Genomic DNA, 20,602 nt, shown 5'->3' with positions numbered 1-20,602 from the left:
CAATAAAAATCCAGCCTGAAGAATATCTATACTCTGTAGGAAATAGAGCTGTAGGAAATAGCCAGGAATGCGGACAAAATTTAAATATAAAGATGCTTATTGAAGTATTAGGTTGGTGCAAAATTAACTGTGGTTTTCGCCGTTACCTTTAATGGCAAAAACCACAATTACTTTTGCACCAAACTAATATATTTACAATAGAGAACATTTGGGAAGAAAAATCTAAGTGTCCCACAATAAGAAAATAGTTAAAGTATCATCTCTCTATGTGAAAGAATATTATGCAGGCATTAAAAAGCATATGTCAGGAAAACTATAATACTAATATACCCAAATGAGAAGCAGCAGTCATGAATAAAAATGAAGATATTAAACTATATACATATACACACACACACTATGATTCAGATAATATAATGTTTATACAAAGAATAAATACTGAAAGAAAATATAGTGAATTATGATAGTTATCATCATTGGGTAGTACTGATTCTATTTTCATCTTTATATTTTTCTGTATTTTCTGTATTTTCCACAATGTCTAATACTAATACATTGTAGGCCTCTGAACAACATGGGTTTGAACCGCATAGGGCCACTTACACTTGGATTTTCTTCTGCCTCTGACACTCGTGAGACAGTGAAACCAACCCCTTCACTTCCTTCTCCTTCTCAGCCTACTCAACATGAAGACAACCAAGATGAAGACCTTTATGACAGTCCACTTCCACTTAATGAATACTAAATATATTTTGCTTCTTTCTTTTTTGAGACAGAGGCTTGCTCTGTCACCAAAGCTCAAGTGCAATGGTGTTATCACGGCTCACTGCAGCCTTGATCTTCCTAGGCCCACATGATTCTCCTACCTCAACCTCCTGAGTAGCTGGAATTACAGGTCCATGCCACCATGCCTGGCTACTTTTTGTATTTTTTGTAGATACAGGGTTTCACCATGTTGTCCAGGCTGGTCTTGAACTCTTGGGTTCAATCAAATCTGCCCACCTGGGCCCCCAAAGTACTGGGATTACAGGCATGAGCCACCATACCTAGCCAACATATTTTCTCTTCCTTATGATTTCCTTAAAATTTTCATTTCTCCAGCTTACTTTATTGTAAAACTACAGCATAGAATACATACAGCACACAAAATATGTGTTAATTGCTGATGTTATTGGTAAGGCTTCAGGTTGACAGCAGGCTATTGTAGTGAAGTTTTTGGCAAGTCAAAATTCTATGTTGATTTTCAACTGCACAGGGGGTTCATGCCCCTAGCCCCAGATTGTTCAAGAGTCAACTGCAAACGTAAAAAAGAATAAACAACACAAATTAAAGAAAATACATCGGGCTCACACAAAGCACTGCACAAAGTATGAAGTTGTAGAATAAAAGCAGTTCTGTAGTCGCATATCTTTCAAATAAGTTATCCATTTATCAACCTCACTCAAGAACTCAAAAGCCCTCAACGGTAAGAAAAATGCCCAAATGGGCTCTAGGAGCTTTGGAGTGTAAACTACTCACATGCTAAGGACACCGAGGACTCTGTCTGTTTATCTGCAGACAGAGGCTTATAGAGTTCCTTTGGAAGAATTTCTCTGCCTGTCCCCATAAAACATGACCTTGCAAGTCAATGTCAGTCAAATCTGAGAGAGGGGCAGGGGGCCCCAGGTAACATAATGCGCCAGAACACGTCTGCAGCTCTGACAGGTGCAAACAACTCCACTCGGCTAAATATAAATTGACTTGGGCAGTTTGGAAGCAATCTTTCTCACTTACTATTCTGATCAAGCAAAAGAATGTTCTCTTCTTTAGCTCTGACTCCCAAGGCTGGTTATTTTTATTTACATTAATTTTGCAATCATTTTCATTCAAAGAGAAGCAAGTTAGAAGTCACACACACACACACACACAAAAAAAAAGAAGAAGAAGAAAGATTTCTCTTCCAAAATCTCCGATAAGAATAGGACTAGGTCTGAGCTGTTTTTGAAATACATTAAGTTGAGAAGGAGATAAAACATTTGCAATCTTTTTTAAAACTTTCTGGATGAGCAGAAAGCTGATGTGAACACCAGTATAAAGGAACATTGTTTAATATTTAAGCCAGAAAGAGGACCTAACTTTTAATCAGCAGAGTGGAAATACTTTGGGTACTTACCAAATTCTGTGTCTTTGCCAATTCCTGCCATGCTCCCTGACATGACCCTTTAACTCTAACTACTCTTCCAGGATCCTGCTCAATGGTCTCATCTCTGGGATCATCCTCTGGTCATCCTCTTCCCCACCCACTCTGCTGCTAAACACACAGAGTCTTCCTCTTAACTCTCCTAATACAGAGACTTACCTTAACATACATTTATTACAAATCCATATTTTTTAGCCTATGAGCTTCTCAGGGGTAAAATTATATTTCACTTATTTTTTCCATGTTCAGCATCCAGGCTTAAGGGGGTTCCTTAGTAATATGTTGTTGAATAAATAAGTGAATACATGAATGAATGAAGAGAGGACCAAAGAAGACACACATAAGCCTAAATGCAAGGAAGACAATGGACAGTGCTACCACTAATAGCCATGAAAAAGAGCAGTTTATGGATGAATAATAATTTGCTATGCTTAGCCACTGCTGTTTTCTGGTTTAGTGTTTTCTGTTTTGGTTTGGTTTGGTTTGGTTAGGTAGGGAGGTTTATTAAATGAAATTAAAGCTAAAACCCAATGCCAGATATAATAGAGGGAACTTGGTGTGCATTGACTGATGCACTAAGCATTGAAATTTTCCATTTTCACTTTCCCTTTTTGTTGCCATAAAATGAGAAGGTAAGCCAGGTTCGTGTCTGAGGGGGGGTCCAGCTCTCAGGTTCTGGGGCTCTGGACTGCTGTGTCTCCTGCTGAAGCCACCCTCTGAGCTTGCATCTCAACTCTATCCTGATGGCAAAGACTGTGTGCTCTTTTCAAACTCAGATGCCACCCTCCTACCTACTAAGACTGTGGTGTGCCACAACTAAGTTTAATCCCTCTCTCCTGGTCTGAAATAGTCATCTAAACCACAGGGGAAATTATTGTCTATGGTTTCCTAGATCCATGCAAGAAAAATGCTTCCAAACCCTAATGCTACAAAGCTGTATTTACTTGTCCCAACTCTTTCCTGGTGTGGTTCGGATTACTCTTTGTCTGCATACCTTTTGCAATACCTGTTGGCTCTTCATCTTTGCCCACTCCTCCAGCATGCTCACTACACTTGAGAAACTTAGCCAGAACTTGGCTTAAAAATCTTCAACCTACTCATCACCTAACAAGAGCAGATTTAAAGTTGGCAGAGGGAATATTGCATAGAAACCCTATTTGCTAACCACCTACCAATAGATGATTTCACAGGTGGTCCCTTATCAGATCTGCCCATCTGAAAAGAAGGAATAAGATTAATAATCACCCTTCAGACAGGAAGATTCCCTCCAGGAAAGCTTTCTATAGAGCTAAAGGCTTGTGTTGGGTTATTGTCGCCGATTAGTGTTTTAGGCTTGCAATCCTAGTAAAACTGGAAGCCGAGCTTATATCCCTTATAGTAAATTTCCCAACTGCCATATTCAACATAATCAGTCTTCAGAAAGCTAAATATATCCAATGGGAAAGACTGGTGTTTCTTTACATCCTTTCTGCATTTTGTTGTTACTGCTATTAAAGAGTACTTTTAAAAATAAAAATAAGGCCAGGCGCGGCGGCTCACGCCTGTAATCCCACCACTTTGGCAGGCCGAGGTGGGCAGGTCACAAGGTGAACAGAGCGAGACCATTCTGGCCAATATGGTGAAACCCCGACTCTACTAAAAATACAAAAATTAGCTGGGCATGGTATCGTGCGCCTGTAGTCCCAGCTACTCGGAAGGCTGAGGTGGAAGAATCTCTTGAACCCAGGAGACGGAGGTTGCCGTGAGCCGAGACTGCACCACTGTACTCCAGCCTGGCGACAGAGCAAGACTCTGTCTCAAATAAATAAATAAAATAAAAGGATGGTAATAGAAGACGGTAGGGTTTGTTTATTTTAATGCCTTTCTTGGCAGTTTAAAAAGTTGGCAATCCTATATCAATTTCTAATATTTTTTTTCCTAAAACTTTACTGGTCATTAAAATTAGAAAACTGGTAGCCTTATGTCTAAAGTGGCTAGTTCAGATTAAGTTACATGTAAACTGAAAAAAAGAAGAGCCTCTGATTCAAACTCTTTAAGGTTTTTTTTTCTAAAATCATTTTCTATAGACCTCAAGGTGCATAATATGTGTCACGGAGGCCCTGTAGATTTAGGTAGTGATTATAACAGACTCACGTCAGGACGTTTCTTCTGAAGTGCACCTACCTGTGAAACCCTCCATATCTGGGACTCTCTGTGCCACGGCTGTCAGTCCTTTGCAAACAGCCCTGTCATTCTAAGGGGATGCTTTCCTATAGGAAGTTGCCCCTGCCCCCTGGCGCCCGTCCTCGGGCTTCTGATGAAACGGTGACCCACCACCCCCTTCCGGGACCCTGGACCGCAGCCCGATCACTCCGGGCACGTTGCCGATCACGTGGCGGAGCAGTGCTCCGGGGAGCCGCGGCCCCGCATCCATTGGTCGGCGGCTGGAGTCCTGGGCGCACCCATTGGCTGCGGGGGGCGTTCACGTGAAATGGGGTCCGGGATGGAATCCTGAGTCCCGAGAGGTGGCCGGAAAGTTAAAGGGGGCAGAGCGGCCGCGGGGAGCTGGAGTCCCGGGTGACTGTCAGAGGTAGGAGGCGAGCGCACCGCTCTTGCCTACGGACTGACGCGGCCGCCCGCTGGGGGCGCGAACCCGAGACTGGCGCCCGGCTCCTGCCGTCGCTACTGCTGTCCCTGTTCCCCCGCCACCAACGCCCAGCGGGCGGATGCTGCCGCAGGCTGGCACGTCTGCCCTCGGGACTTATGAGCTGAACCCGGTACGTACTTCCCCAAGCCTCGAGTCCGAGGGAAGGGCCGGGGACACCGAGGCGAGGGCGTGCAGCGGGGACGTGTTTCGGTTCCTGCCACCTACACTTTCACCGTGAGACTTGCACTGTCACGCCGGCGCTGCAACACTCTAGGTGGGCCCCAGGGAGCTGTTGCTTCAACGTGGAGAGTGCGATTCAGGGACCGCAGCTGGGATGCGCCTGGCGCGCCCACGTGCTCCACCGAGCTGCTGGGCCCCGCTGCGACGGTGACCCGGGAGCTGCGGCTGGGCAGCTGATTGCTTTGCCACCTGTTGTTCTGGTTTCCAGCCTCTCACAAGTTCCCAGGCCCGGGTCGCGACAGGTCCGGAGATGTCTCAAAAGTTGGGTAGTGGTGTTTGGAGCTTAAGAACAAGCCGCTTCGTCTCTCTTTGGGCCTCAGTTTCCCTATGCAACGTGAGGAAATGCACTTAGTAGGCTCTCAGGTCGCCGAGGGCGACGGGACCTAGGATGATCCCTCGTCCCGGGCCTGCGGGGGCCAGACGGCCACGGGAGGGTGCTGGCGTCGCGCTGCTCGCACCGGCCGGGGTTGCCCCGTTGTCGGCCCCACCCGGGTGCGATAACAGGCTCCTCCTCCTTGTCGTCTTCCTCCCCCCGCCGACATCTCCGGGAACCCAGCCCAGGCCCTGCCTCCCGGACACACCGAAGCTCACGTAGTCGGGCAGCGGTGGCCGCCCTTGCCACAACCCTGCAGGCTCTCCGATGAAGCGAGCGAACTGGGGAGGGGGCTTTTCCGCCGCCCAAAAGGTGGGTGCAGCGCGAGGCCAAGGAGGCTTGTAGGGAGGTTGGGGGCGGAGTGCAGCCCTGGCTGAGCTGGACGGAAGGGACAGGGTCGGAGAGTGACTTCTGGGTTTCTCCAGCCTGGAGAGCACTGGCCTTTCCTGTCTCCCTTTACAACCCAAAGAAAGGGGTGTGGATGGCACAGTAGCTGCTAAAGAGGGATTGGGGGCCAGTAATGACTTACCGGGAGATTTGGGGCCTGTTAGGGCATTGTATTCTGAAAAAGAGGAGAAAAGAGGAAAGACTGGACTTGGGAACTGGGAGAGTCGGTGGAAGGTATTGGAGACTGTGGTCTGAGTGGCAGAGTCTGCCTGGGAGACCCAGGGTGCAGCAGAAGAGACAAGTCAGGCTTTGGCCTGGGAGGAAGAGGAGGAAAGGAAGGAACGGTTCCTTGGGTAGAGTTGTCCAGGAGCCAAAACTAAAGTGAATACAGCTGGAGGACTTACCACAAAAGTACAGTTGAGGTATTTAGGGAAAAAAGTTAGAGGGAAGAGAAGCGCCACCAGGCATGGGTCGCAACATACAATGTCAGGTCCAGCAGGGACCTTGGAGGGGCACCTCAAGCCCAGAAGGGTTGAGTGACTCGCTGAAGTAGCACAGCAAGGTGCGGGCATTCTTAGCCTAGTGCCCTGTTTTCCCTTGTATGTTTTTCAACGGCATGGGCGGTGTCATTTGAACTTGCCTTTTTCCTAGAATATGCAACCTCATTCACAAATATCAATCTCCAAGATGCTTTGGATGATGAGGATGGAATCAAGGGGTACAAGTAGCCTTTAAGGCTGTGTGAATAGGGCCCCATGGTCTGAGCACAAAGGGGAGAGACGTGCACTCTCTCCACACTGGATCAGTCAAACCTTTTGGAAGGGAATAAAGAATTATTGGAGGGAGGTAGATGGCCATATCTTTAAAAATGAAAACTATAACCTGGTTATGAATGTTTACTTAATGCAATTTGGCAGTTTTCAGTGTTCCTGGTAGGTTGTTTGTGCATCTGATTTGTGTGTGTGTGTGTGTGTGTGTGTGTGTGTGTGTTATCAGAAGAGAGAGAGAGAGAATGAGTGAATGGAGGGGATAATGTGGCCCTAATTTTTTAAAAAAGATTTGTTTCCTATAAAAGGTACAGCCAGAAAGTCAGTAGCTTAGCTGCCTGAAACCGTGAAGGTCATGGGGTTATTTTCTGTGCAGGTCTGTAGTTTTCTCAAGAAAAATCACCATGGCTGCCTAACCTTGGCCAGCTGTCTTGAGAAGGTGTGCTGTCATTAGTGGAACAGAGAAAGCATTTATGGAAATCTATCTCCATGCTCTGTTATGGTCTGCCCTGTCTTAGCCATGAATACTGAAATCTACCCTGAAGCATGGCCCAGTCCCTCACCAGGGAAATTGATCCCTTATCTCTGAGGCATCTCTATGGAAGCCCGTCTTTGAGAATTCATACCTACCTGGGAGCAGCACTCATACACTCTTGTTCCTGTCCTGCAACTGTCCTGCTCTCCTGGTTCAAATGTATGTCCATAGCTTCTGGTTCTTCTTTTTTTTGTCTCCTGGCCAACTTTGGTGACTCATATTCCCTGGCCTGGGAAAAGGACAGAGCTGGAGCAGCCAGAGAGTCTGTCAGGAGAGGAGGCCTGGGGTGCAGCCTGGTGCATCCTGTGTTAGAACCGATCATTTTCATGTCATTTGCAAAAGAAGCACCTGTCCAGGTGCTTTCTTTTCAGTAACTTAATATTACCTTGCACAGCTCAGTTGCTAGGAGTTCTTCCGAATGACAGCAACCATCCCTGTCACCATCTATTGGGGAATTCCTGAGCAGGTCAGGAAAGCCTGCATCAAACCAACACTTTGGTGTGCTGATTCTTGGACAATGATCAGGGAAAGAAAAGCTGGAATCTGTCTGTGAGGACAGGCAAGATGACTGACAGTTGAGTCACACCCCAGATTGAGGCCACACAGGTTAGTGTCCTCACCTGCAGTTATGGTGACACACAAACAAAGTGAAGTGATTCTAGACTGAGTTTGCTTGTGCAATGTCTTTGGGGCAGTAGCCCTCCTGGGCCATCATAACCCTACTTTTGCCCTTCATGGAAGAATCTTGCAATAGCAATTTGGCTCCTGCAAGTGCTGGCAAAATTGTTTAATTTGCTCTGGCTCTGACTAGAGCCTGGCCTCTCCAACCCAAACTTCTGCTTGTTCTTACAACTTGGTGATAAAAGGGATCTCAGGGGCAAATTTATGCCACCGAGTTGAAAGAATGAAACTCTACCAAGGTCTTCAGCTAAGTCTCTTCAGCCTGCAGGATTAGAACTTGGGACAGTGGCTTTCGTGGGCTGCAAGTGTGTAGATTCTTCGATTGATCCTTTTGCTTTGGAATTCTGTTTCCACAGTATCTTGAGAGTTTCCAAGACTTTTTCAAACATGCAGGAAAGTACATATGAGATTGGTTTACAGGCTTGTTGGAGGAGCATAGAGAACTTGCAGCTGACCTGTGCTAACTCAGGTGAGGAGGAAGCTGTAAAGAAGAACCCCTCCTCCCTCAATTCACACCCAGATTGTTAAGGATGGGTAGAGTGGGGGTCACTGGGATAACAGATATAGCCTCGTTTGGTTTTCATACTTAACTAAAAATGAGGCCGGGCACAGTTGCTCACACCTATAATCTCCTCACTGTGGGAGGCTGAGGCAAGCAGATCACAAGGGCAGGAGTTCGAGACCAGCCTGGCATGGTGAAATCCCATCTCTACTAAAAATACAAAAATTAGCCAGGCACAGTGGCATGCACCTCGGGAGACTGAGGCAGGAGAATTGCTTGAATCTGGGAGGTGGAGGTTGCAGCTGAGATCGCTCCACTGCACTTCGGCCTGGGTGCAGAGCAAGACCCTGTCTCAGGGGCAAAAAAAATGAGACAAAACAAAAACACTACTTGTGTTAAAGTTAGAGCTGAGGTAAGAATTCCAACACAGTTTTGTGAAGAACAAGAAGAACTAAAATTTAGATAATTTGTAAGTATAGGATTTTTTTTTAAACGTTGAACCTGTTAGTCAATCCATTGAATCTGTGTAAACCTATTTTGCCTAATTCAGTCAGAACTTTCCTTTCCAGAACAGTTATGTGGGTATAAGAACACATACTTGAAAGCATATTTGCCCTTAAAATTTTCACTAGATTGAGTTTCTTAGAGGGGAAACAGTGAGACAGATGTCCTTTAAAATGCATGTTTAAGCATCTGCATTCTGGCCATAAGTTATTGTTTTATATGGTTCTGAATATGTGCATTTCTCTGTCTGGCCATCTGTTAGTGCTTCTTGCATCCCCAGGGAAGTGCTCGACTTTTGGAAAAATGGGGTCAAATCTGATATGTGTTTGTTCTCTCACATTTTTTCTTTACGTGTTTGGTTAATCACAATCAAAAGGTGAAAATGAGAGGTTATTTATTGGACTGAACCAGTGGTCCCAGCTCTTGACAGAAGACAGTTGACATGTTGCCTGTCACCTCTCCGGGTGGCCATGACTGCTCGAGAGTGAGCACCCTAACACATCATCACAGACCTACGCCTGTGCCACAGGGAGGGGAGACAGGTTTGCGGACTCATCCAGATCCTGTGTTCTGTGATTCTCAGACTTGAGATTTTAATCCTAGTCTTGTCACTCATTTCCTTAATTTACTCCACTGCAACTGTCAAATCAAAATATAAATTTGTCCTGGTAATTAGAATGATAAAAAGTGCTCAGACTCTGGGAGGCCGAAGCGGGAGGACTGCTTGAGCTCGGGAGTTTGAGACCAACCTGGGCAACATGGTGAGACCCTGCCTTATAAAAATTGAAAAATTAGCTGGGCATGGAGGTGCACACCTGTAGTTTCAGCTACTTTGGAGGCTGAGGTGGGAGGATTGCTTGGGCCCAGGAGTTTGAGGTTCCAGTGCACTATGTTTGCACCACTGCACTCCAACCTGGGCAACACAGCAAGATCCTGTCTCAAAAAAAGTGCTCAGCTTTAGTGAGACAGTAGTGTTGGGATGGGTTTTTGGCATATCTTAAAATATTTGAGGATTTTTTTAAGGTTCATTTTGTTCTGATGATAGATGCAATATTATTTTAGAAGATATAAGACAATACAAACAAGGAAACCAGAAATTCCTGAAATCTTGTCACCTAGGTATTCTGATTTTAAATATATCTCTAGTCTTTTTTCTCTGCATTTACATAATACAGTTGACCCGTGAACAACATGGGGTCTAGGGGAACCTAGCCTCCAACACAGTCGAAAATCCACATATAAGTTTCAACTCCCCAAAACCTTCACTTCTAATAGCCTACTGTTGGCCAGAGTCTTACCAATAACATGAACAGTCAACTAACACATATTTTGTATTTTATATGTAATGTATACTGTATTCTTATAGTAAAGTAAGCTAAAGGAAAGAAAATGTTAAGAAAATCATAGAGAAGAGAAAATGCATTTACTATTCATTAAGTGGAAGTGGGTCATCAAAAAGGTCTTCATTCTCACCCTCTTCACATTGAGTAGGCTGAGGAGGAAGAAGAGAAGAAGGGCTGGGTCTTGCTGCCTCAGGGGTGGCAGAGGCAGAAAAAATCTGAGCATAAGTGGACCTAAAAAGTTCAAACTCATGTCATTCAAGGATCAACTGCATTTTTCCCCACAAGGCTAGTTTCTATGAACTATGTACAATTTGTCTTCTCTCTCTCTGTCTCTTTCTCATAAATATATATATATATGACGTAAATATAACTCTTTTCATTCCATTTAAATCTTTTTTAAAACAATGGCTTTAATGATGATATAAAATTACATCACATGGGCCAGGTATGGTGGCTCCTGCCTGTAATCCCAGCACTTTGGGAGGCCCAGGCAGGTGGATCACCTGAGGTCAGGAGTTCGAGACCAGCCTGGCCAACATGGTGAACCCTTGTCTCTACTAAAAATATAAAAATTAGCAGGTGTGGTAGCAGGCTCCTGTAATCCCAGCTACTTGGGAGGCTGAGGTAGGAGAATCACTTGAACCTGAGAGGTGGAGGTTGCAGTGAACAGAGATGACACCATTGCACTCCAGCCTGGGTGACAAGAGTGAAACTCTGTCTCAAAAAAGGAAAAAAATAATAATAAAAATAAAAGTACATCACATGGATGTGGTGCATTTGATTTAACCAGGTCCCTGTTATTGGTCATTGGGGTTATTGTCACTTTTTTCCCCCTCTAATGTGGCATTGAACATTTTAGTACATTAACCTCTATGCATTTTTTAATTCTTTACTCAGGATAAATGTCTCTATGTGATATTAGAATAAAAATGATTCAAAAATTAGGAAGATTGTGCCAGTTTAAACTAATGAAAATGTTTGCATTGGTTGGGCACAGTGGCTCATACCTATCAATCCCAGCATTTTGGGAGGCCAAGGTGGGAGGACTGCTTGAGTCTGAGAATTCAAGACTGGCCTGGGCAACATAGTGAGAGCTTGTCTCTATAAAAAATGTTTTTTAAAAATTAGCCGGACATAGTGGCTTGTGCCTGTGGTCCTAGCTACTTGGGAGGCTGAGGTGGGAGGACTGCTTGAGTCCAGGACATGGAGGCTGCCATAAGCCGTGTCCGCACCACTTCACTCTAGCCTAGGTGACAGAGTAAAACCCAGTATTTAAAAAAAAAAAAAAAAAAGTTTGCATTATCTTTTAAAATTTTTTCATAATTTAATAGGTAAAAACATACATTGTTTTTAATCTAAATTTCTTAATAATAAGGTTGAGCATTTTGCATATTTATAGGCCACTTTAAAATTTTTTTCATGAATTTTCTATTCATGTTCTTTGCTTTTTTTTTTTTTTTGAGACGGAGTTTCGCTCTTGTTACCCAGGCTGGAGTGCAATGGCGCGATCTCGGCTCACCACAACCTCCGTCTCCTGGGTTCAGGCAATTCTCCTGCCTCAGCCTCCTGAGTAGCTGGGATTACAGGCACGCGCCACCATGCCCAGCTAATTTTTTGTATTTTTTAGTAGAGACGGGGTTTCACCATGTTGACCAGGATGGTCTCGATCTCTTGACCTCGTGATCCACCCGCCTCGGCCTCCCAAAGTGCTGGGATTACAGGCTTGAGCCACCGCGCCCGGCTTCTTTGTTTATTTTTCTATGTGGAATATTTGTATTATTGCTTTGTAAGAACACTTTACATATTAAGGTATTAGCTCTGCTGCTATGCTTATTGTGAAATATTTTCAGTTTGTCTTTAATATTTTTTACTTATCATTTTTACTTATAGAAGAATATAGTTTTTGTTAACTCAGATTTATCTTCTTTTAGCATGATATTATTTGATTTTTATTCTTACAGAGGCTATTTTTCACTTGTGGAAAAAACAAATATTCACCCATGTTAAAGGTTTAAAAATACTAAATTGTTGGTTCTTTTTATTTTTATTTTTTGAGAGGCAGTCTCACTCTGTCACCCAGGCTGGAGTGCAATGGTGTGATCTCTGCTCACTGCAACCTCCATTTCCCGGGTTCAAGCAATTCTCCTGTCTCAGCTTCCCGAGTAGCTGGGACTACAAGTACATGCCACCATGCCCGGTGAATTTTTATATTTTTAGTAGAGACGAGGTTTCACCATGTTGGTTAGGCTGCTCTCGAACTTCTGACCTTGTGATCTGCCCACCTTGGCCACCCAAAGTGCTGGGATTACAGGTGTGAGCCACTGCACTTGGCCTGCTGGTTCTTTTTAAAAGAATGGCTTCCTGACATTTAAAAACCTATCATAAGCTGGCCTGGCTTGGTGGCTCACACCTGTAATCTCAGCACTTTGGGAGGCCAAAGTGGGTAGATCACGAGGTCAGGAGGTCAAGACCAGCCTGACCAACATGGTGAAACCTCGTCTCTACCAAAAATATACAAAAATTAGCTGGGTGTGGTGGCACATGTCTGTAATCCCAGCTACTCAGGAGACTGAGGCAGGAGAATCACTTGAACCTGCGAGGCAGAGGTTGCAGTGAGTGGATATTGTGCCACTGCACTCCATCCTGCACAACAGAGTGAGACTTCGTCTCAAAGAAAAAAAAAAAAATCCTACCATAAGCTTAATGAAAGTAGGGTTGTATCTGTCTTCATGATTAAATCCCACTGTCTTGCTGGATGCCCGGCATATGGGAAACACCCAATCCATATTAGTGGGATGAATCCATTTCTTTTTATCGGATTGTAGCAAATATAAAACCACAAAGAGATGTCACATCACACTTGTTAGGATCGCTATTTTCAAAAAGACCAAAGAAAATAAATATTGGCAAGGATGTGGAGAAAACGGAACCCTTGTCTCCTGCTTGTGGGAATGTAAATTAGTACAGCCATTATGGAAAACAGTAGGGAGTCTCCTCAAAAGACTAAAACTAGAACTATTCTATGACTCAGCAATCCCATTACAGGACATATATTCCAAGGAATTGAAGTCAGTGTATCAGAGAGTTATCTGCACTCTTATGTTCATTGCAGCATTATTCACCAAGCCAAGATATGGAATCAACCTCAGTGCCCAACAGTGGATGAATGAATAAAGAAAACATGATATATAAACACAGTGGAATACTATTCGACTTGAAAAAAGAAGGAAATCCTGTCATTTGTGCCAACATGGATGAACCTGGAGGATGTTAAGCAAATAAGTCAGGCACAGAATGACAAATACAGCATGATCTTGCTTATATGTGGAATCGGAAACAGTCAAATTCATAGAAACAGAGAATACAGTGGTGGCTACCAGAAGCTGGGGGTGGAGGGACTGGAGAAGGTATCCTTTCGCCAAAGGGTACAAAATTTCAGGTAGACAGGAGGAGTAAATTCAAGACATCTGTACAATATGGTGACTACACTTAGTAATGATATGTTATATACTTGAAAATTATTGAGAGTGGATTTTAAGTGTTCTCACTGCAAAATAACATGTGATGTAATGCATGTTAAATAGCTTGATTTAGCCATTCCACGATATATACATATATGGAAACATCGTGGTGTATACCATAAGAATACACAATTTTTAATTCTCAATTAATAAAGTGTGGACAGGGAGGCTCACACCTGTAATCGTAGCACTTTTAGAGGCCAAGGCAGCAGGATGGATTGAGCCCAGGAGTGTGAGACCAGCCTGGGCAACATAGCGAGACCTGTCTCTACAAAAAAAATTTTAAAATTTAGCCAAGCATGGTGACTTGTGCCTATGGTCCTAGTTACTTGGGAGGCTGAGGTGGGAGGATCACCTGAGCCTAGGAGATCGAGGCTGCAGTGAGCTGTGGTCACACCACTGCACTCCAGCCTGGGCGACAGAGGGAACCTTGTCTCTAAAAATACATAAATAAATAGTGTCCCTCAGGACAGTTATCTATGGAAGATACCTTTTTAATCAAATAGGCTTGGGAAATTTAAAAACAGTATATGCCCTTTTAATGATCCTCTGTGGCACATTAGCCAACGGAAGGCCCCAAGAAATGCTGATGAAAAAACCTGTTCATTTAGTTTTAAAACTAGTGAGTTGCATACTCTTTTGTTTTAACCTTGAATCCCCCACCTTGTCCCCTCCCCAACATAATCTTCCCTAAAACCTGTGTTGTGCTGGACCACACTGGAGTTAATCCTGACCTGTAGCCATGTGGGCAGAGATAAAAGGAAACATTGTTTGCCAGTCCCTGCTGGAACTATGCGTTTACATACCTATCCGATCTGATCGCTCTGCTGTTTTCTCTCTTCTCTCTTTCTAGGATTCTAGCCTATTCATCTAGCTCCATGATGGCTGTGGACATCGAGTGCAGATACAACTGCATGGCCCCTTCCTTGCGTCGAGAGAGGTTTGCCTTTAAGATCTCACCAAAGCCCAGCAAACCACTGAGGCCCTGTATTCAGCTGAGCAGCAAGAATGAAGCCAGTGGAATGGTGGCCCCGGCGGTCCAGGAGAAGAAGGTGAAAAAGCGGGTGTCCTTTGCAGACAACCAAGGGCTGGCCCTGACAATGGTCAAAGTGTTCTCAGAATTTGATGACCCGCTAGATATCCCATTCAACATCACCGAGCTCCTAGACAACATTGTGAGCTTGACGACAGCAGAGAGCGAGAGCTTTGTTCTGGATTTTTCCCAGCCCTCTGCAGATTACTTAGACTTTAGAAATCGACTTCAGGCTGACCATGTCTGCCTCGAGAACTGCGTGCTCAAGGACAAGGCCATCGCAGGCACTGTGAAGGTTCAGAACCTTGCATTTGAGAAGACCGTGAAAATAAGGATGACATTTGACACCTGGAAGAGCTACACAGACTTTCCTTGTCAGTACGTGAAGGACACTTACGCCGGTTCAGACAAGGACACGTTCTCCTTCGACATCAGCTTGCCCGAGAAGATTCAGTCTTATGAAAGAATGGAATTTGCTGTGTGCTACGAGTGCAATGGACAGACACACTGGGACAGCAACAGAGGCAAGAACTACAGAATCATCCGGGCGGAGTTAAAGTCTACCCAGGGAACGACCAAGCCCAACAATGGACCGGATTTGGGAATATCCTTTGACCAGTTTGGAAGCCCTCGGTGTTCCTATGGTCTGTTTCCAGAGTGGCCAAGTTACTTGGGATACGAAAAGCTAGGACCCTACTACTAGTGACTGCAGGTGACAGGGCGTGGCGGAGCTGCTGCAGACAAGCCTAGCTATGCTCACTGCGCAGTGGAGATGGAAGGCCAGGGAAGAGCAAAGTGGGACTTCCATGAGGCCCAGTTTTGGAAAATCAAAGGATCCTCTTCACTTCTTAAACCAGCAAATCCAGCCAGGTTCAGATTACACAACCGGTGTCACACTCAAAGGAGTGGTGGTGGCTGGCACGCTTTGGCACTGTGGCAGCCACGAGCGTCTGTGCAGGTCAGTGCTGGAAAGGGAACCAAGCCTGTGCCAGTGCAGATGAAGCTGGAGGAGTCTCTCTTCTGCTCTTCAATCAAATGTGGGACATCAGTCACTGAAAGCCGCTCAGCCCCTGCCGCCTCCTGTCGGACCCTCACTGTTCGTCGTGTTCATCTTTGGGTGCTTTCTGCCAGCCAGGCCTTTCCTGCAAGCTGCTGCAGATCCCCCGTCTACGTGTACTTCATGCTTTTCTCTGCACTGTGACACACTGACCTGATGCATATTTCTAATGCAACTGCAGAGGAGAAATGAGATTGGTTCCTGTTTTCTGCACGTTCATCTTTTGCATTTGATGTTCTTCCATAGTTCATCTGATGTTCAGGAAAAGATGATAAAGGCAAATTAGCTTGTGATTGAAACAGGCATTTCCTCTCCCCTCTTCTTGGCCCTGTAGATTATTCCAGCGGAAAGCAACACACCAGTCATCAAAAGCCACTGGCTCCTGGGCAGTGTCACAGAGTGCGGGGCTCTGACAAGGCAGGACGGTCATGAGTGGGGACACTTTGAGCTTCTCCTCTTGCCTTCTGAGAGGAGCTCTCCAAGTCCCCACATTTCCCCTGAGTTGCTGGAAGGCTCAGTGACAAGATTTGTTTTAACTTGCTTGGCTGGTTTGTCTCATTCTTTATGAAAGAATTTTGGATCTCCTTTCCTGAAGAGTCATCTTTTCTGCTGTGTTTCGGACAGTTGATTTGCAGATCCAATATCTCCTCGAAGCCTTCAGAAAATGGTTTTATTTTGACTGTGACTTACAATATCTAGAACACTTTACCAGCACCCAGGGACACGGATTTGGGTGTTCTTATTTATGGTGTGTGAATATGTAAAGGGATAAGGGAGAAAAACCTCACCCAAGGTGTTATACATTATTTTAAATGTTTGCCATCTCTGAAATTTCAGAGATTAATTGTTCTTAACCATATTGGACTAAAGTCTGTTGGTTAGTGCTGTTGTAAAAGAGACCTCCGGGGCTCACGCCTGTTATCCTAACACTTTGGGAGGCCAGGACGGGTGGATCACCTGAGATCAGGAGTTTGAGACCAGCTTGGCCAACATGGTGAAACCCCATCTGTACTGAAAATACAAAATTTATCCAAGTGTGATGGTGGGCGCCTGTAATCCCAGCTACTTGGGAGGTTGAGGCAGGAGAATCATTTGAACCCAGGAGGTGGACGTCGCAGTGAGCAGAGATCATGCCACTGCACTGCAGCCTGAGCGACAGAGTGAAACTGTGTCTCAAAAAAAGAAAAAAAAAAAAAAAAGAGAGAGACCTCCGGGACATTCATTTTCAGTTAGAGCCCAAACCTGTGATTTTTCTTGAGTAAGACTGGTGTTTACTTAGGGGTGCTTTAAAAATATTTTTTTACATGTATATTTGTAGGAAGTTGGATTTTTTTTTTTTCTATTTTTGTTTTTAGAGTTTGGCTAAATGACTCTTATTTTCTGTTTGCCTGATCTTACTAAAGTGAGATCTTGCTTCCTAAGGCAAGCAAGAGGAGGAGTGGAAGCACAGTTGCCTGGATTTGGAGGTACAGCTGTCAGGCTTTTCAAGCTAAGAGTCTTGTGCTTGGATTTTCTAGATTAATTTGAAAAGACCTCTCATATGTGGCTTTGTACATAACTAACAAACAGGCAGATATGGAGTGCCTTGCCTCCTAGAGCTTTGTGGTTGGGTTAGGTTGTTTTTGTTTTTGTTTCTGAAGGTTAAAATGCCTTGACTTTTTCAATGATCTTAAGTGCTGTTTCATGTAATTCTTATTCCTAAAACTGGCTGTTCTTAGCCTGAAATCTAATGCTTTGCTTTTTGTACCTCTCCCAGGCAGGTAACACTCGAGGATTACAAGATAATATAATTTTAGGGGAAAAAATATTTTTACCTTATGCTGTTACTGGGCAGAACTAGGTTTTATATAGACATACCAGACATCAGGTACACAGACAGTACTTTAAATGTTATAAATTTGGTGATCAGAACTATTAATGGCATAAATCATACAAAGATGGAAACAAAACTGATTTCATGTGGGTCCTGAATTTTACTTTAAGAAGTGCCCTCCCTGCAATGCAGGAAAGGCACAGAGTGTACTGTCATTGACATGTTACCCAACTAAGGATCATTCTGTGTTCATAAGAAAAAGGCCTCAAAGTGACTCTGTTTAATAAAGTCAGTTTAATTTTATCTAATAATGATCTTAAGACATTCCCATGTCAAAATTTGAAATATGGTAATTCACTGATAACTATCTCTTCTAAAGCAGCCATAAACCCTCTTTCTCTCAGCTCACCCCAGCTTTTTTTTTTTTTTGCTGGGGGCGCTGGTTGCAAGCAAGCCCCCAGCCAGCACACCTGGGATGCTCACCCCACTGCACAGTTCAGAAGGCAAGTCCTCACCTGCTTGCAAAGACCCTTCTTCTCCAATAAAAGACTCTACTTGCCTGACTTTCCTCATCAGGGTTGTCATTCAGTGATGTATGTGGGTCTGAAGAATACTGTCTTCTGTTTACCACTTGTTCCCCTACTATCCTCCTGCTGGAAACAGTCTTTTTCCTTTTGTCCCCGTTCTGTCCCATGAAATTCTCAGATGGCCTCAGGAGCTGCACCAATGGATTCTCTCCCTGTTTGATAGCTCATCATCAGTAGATAAGCCTACATAGTTCAGAGGGTGACAGGTTTCTTAGTTGGAGACTTCACTGCAGCCTGACTTGTAGGTTTATCTTCAGACAGATCTTGGTTATGGTAACAAGTGGACCCTGAGTCCCAGAATCTTTTCCCATTGCCCCAGAAAGACCAGCCACTTGTCACAGGTGCAGTTGTCCAGGAATAGGGAAGCAACTTCAGTTTCGTTTTGTATTTATTCCCTCAAGTGCCCTGGGGAGCATTTGCAAATTGGGTACAATAAATAAGCTGGATTCTATAAAGATATTTAATAAATTAGCTTTCAGCATCTCTTGGAAGACATGAAGAATTTCAGTGGGTTTCTTTATTTAAAAAGTTAGTTATTGGTCTACAGGAGCTGGTGAGAAATAATGGAGCTGTGCATTTCTCCAGAAATTAAAACAATTTCAGAGTCAATGGCAGAATTTATTTTACCACTAAGATTTCATTTTAATGGTGGTAAAATATGATACATTTTTAGAAGATGTAAATTTGGAACTGTTAAAAGAATGCTCTGTGGTTTGATCTTTTCAAACCATTTTCTTTTTGAAAATAGCATTAGTTGTAGTCACATGGACATTAAATGGTAGATATATGTTTATCAATCAAAAAAGTGTTCACTTTTTTGGAAGTGCCCATTTTCTGGATCTTCCCTCTCAATGGATAGGGAATGAAAACCTTGGTTGCCTTGTTTCCTCTTTTAAAATTTCTCACCCAAATGTCGTTCTGGGAGAGTCCCGATCATGTCTCCTGACATCATCACTGAAATTGGAGATAAGAAGTTACATGGATGATGGGATCTTGCAGGGTCTCACGAAGACAATTTGACAGCTTAATTTCCTACAGCGAGACACATCTGGAACTGGGAAGGACAGCTGTTGTTATGGGCAGTTTTTCCTGGCCATGGTTGTAAAGCCGTGAATGTTTTCAGTCTTGTTGATGAGATTTTAGAGACTGCTGGACCTCTGAGGGCTTTGGGAACGCAGCTGTGATGATGTTTCACTTTTACTTCAATGTGAATGTAGAACCAAGGACTCATCTTCATTTTATACCAAAAAGTGCCTTGTCAAGAAATTTCTGCATATTTTAAAAGATAAATATTTTTGTACACAAAGTTCAAGGGGAAATGCACTTTAAAAATCACAAGAATGGATGTTTTTTTGTGTGGTATGAAAGATTTGTTTGTATCTCAAAAGCAAAAATGTAATAAAGGTAGACAAAACAAAACTGAAACTGTCCTTCTATTCTTAGAGCCAGAGGAAGCGGAGAAATATTTTAAATCAATACATTTCCACATGTAGATCTTAGGTTTCCAAAGAGAAAGCTCACAGTCAATGTCCGAGTTAAAGACGCAAGGCAGAGAAGGAGATAACTGCTTTTTTAAAGTTGTCACAGCATAGCTAAGAAGGTAAGTGCCAGGGAAGAGATCCAGGGGCTAGTGTTATTCTGCACCCATTTTGAATGATCCAAGGTCACGGCATTCTTATCCTGTCATTTGCACTTGAAGTACAGTGCAGACAGATGTATTCAAACAAAAGCAGGAAAACTCTAAGTGGCTATCATAGCTTTTAACTGCTTAAGCAAACAAACTCTGTAACCAGCAAAACAAACCAGACCTTGGTAGGTAGTGGATATTCACCCTAAGTGAGATTTCCAGAGCTGCTGTTTTTCCAAAGTTCAGAACAAGATGCAGACAGAATAGGGTGGGAAATTGCATCTTGAAGTTCTATGTCAACGAGTCCTTTGCCACCCCAGGGAAGTGGGCGGTGGCTTTAGTGGAAAGGCAGAGTGTATTTAAGTTTAGCAGCTAGTGTGCAGATGCAAAAAGTGAGCTCCGTACATAACTCAAGATTTTCACACATTGCCCACAGTTTGCCTTCACAGACGTGGGAAGGGTGGAGATGTTAACTCTGGTTTTCGTGAATGTCTATTTGAGGTTCAATGAGGTTTTAATAATCATTACCTAATCATAAGTTGTGAGACCTAAACCTCAGGGATGTCTGGAATAAAAACAACGTAAGAAAAAGAAAAACACATTTCTAGAGCAATGTCTCCAGAATAGCAAATGCCCAGCTCTGAGTAATTCAATTGAACATTTACCACTCACCTTCCATATACAAAGCAGTGCCAGATGCTTTTTCCCCCAGTCCCTATGAAGGACATTCACATGTTCTGGATAACTGCTCTGGTGAGCATGGAGAGCCACTGGCAGGAATTGGAATTCAAGAAGTCTGGCTTCCAATCCAAGCTCTGCCACCGACC

The 20,602-nt window shown here is 43.8% G+C and overlaps 1 protein-coding gene across 2 annotated transcripts; it reads left to right on the top strand.

Moving 5' to 3' along the window:
* The first annotated feature begins 4,663 nt into the window (after window positions 1–4,663).
* On the top strand, window positions 4,664–19,567 carry PPP1R3B (protein phosphatase 1 regulatory subunit 3B). Of its 2 annotated transcripts, none has more exons than XM_017535717.2 (2): window positions 4,664–4,935; window positions 14,512–19,567. In XM_017535717.2, exon 2 carries the CDS (start codon window positions 14,537–14,539, stop codon window positions 15,392–15,394), a length of 858 nt encoding a protein of 285 aa, XP_017391206.1. In that variant the 5' UTR covers window positions 4,664–4,935; window positions 14,512–14,536; the 3' UTR covers window positions 15,395–19,567. The 2 variants fall into 2 exon arrangements, with proteins under 2 accessions (XP_017391206.1, XP_017391196.1); XM_017535707.2 differs by lacking the exon at window positions 4,664–4,935 and adding an exon at window positions 5,571–5,730.
* Window positions 19,568–20,602: the final 1,035 nt, after the last annotated feature.

This window comes from Cebus imitator, unplaced genomic scaffold (assembly GCF_001604975.1).
Source record: "Cebus imitator isolate Cc_AM_T3 unplaced genomic scaffold, Cebus_imitator-1.0 Scaffold5, whole genome shotgun sequence".
Taxonomy (NCBI): Eukaryota; Metazoa; Chordata; class Mammalia; order Primates; family Cebidae; genus Cebus; species Cebus imitator.
This window is presented reverse-complemented; position numbering and strand designations above follow the sequence as displayed.

What these genes read in the sequence shown, in the direction of transcription:
- PPP1R3B (XM_017535717.2), top strand. Translation starts at nt 14,537, where the DNA reads ATGATGGCTGTGGACATCGAGTGCAGATACAACTGCATGGCCCCTTCC.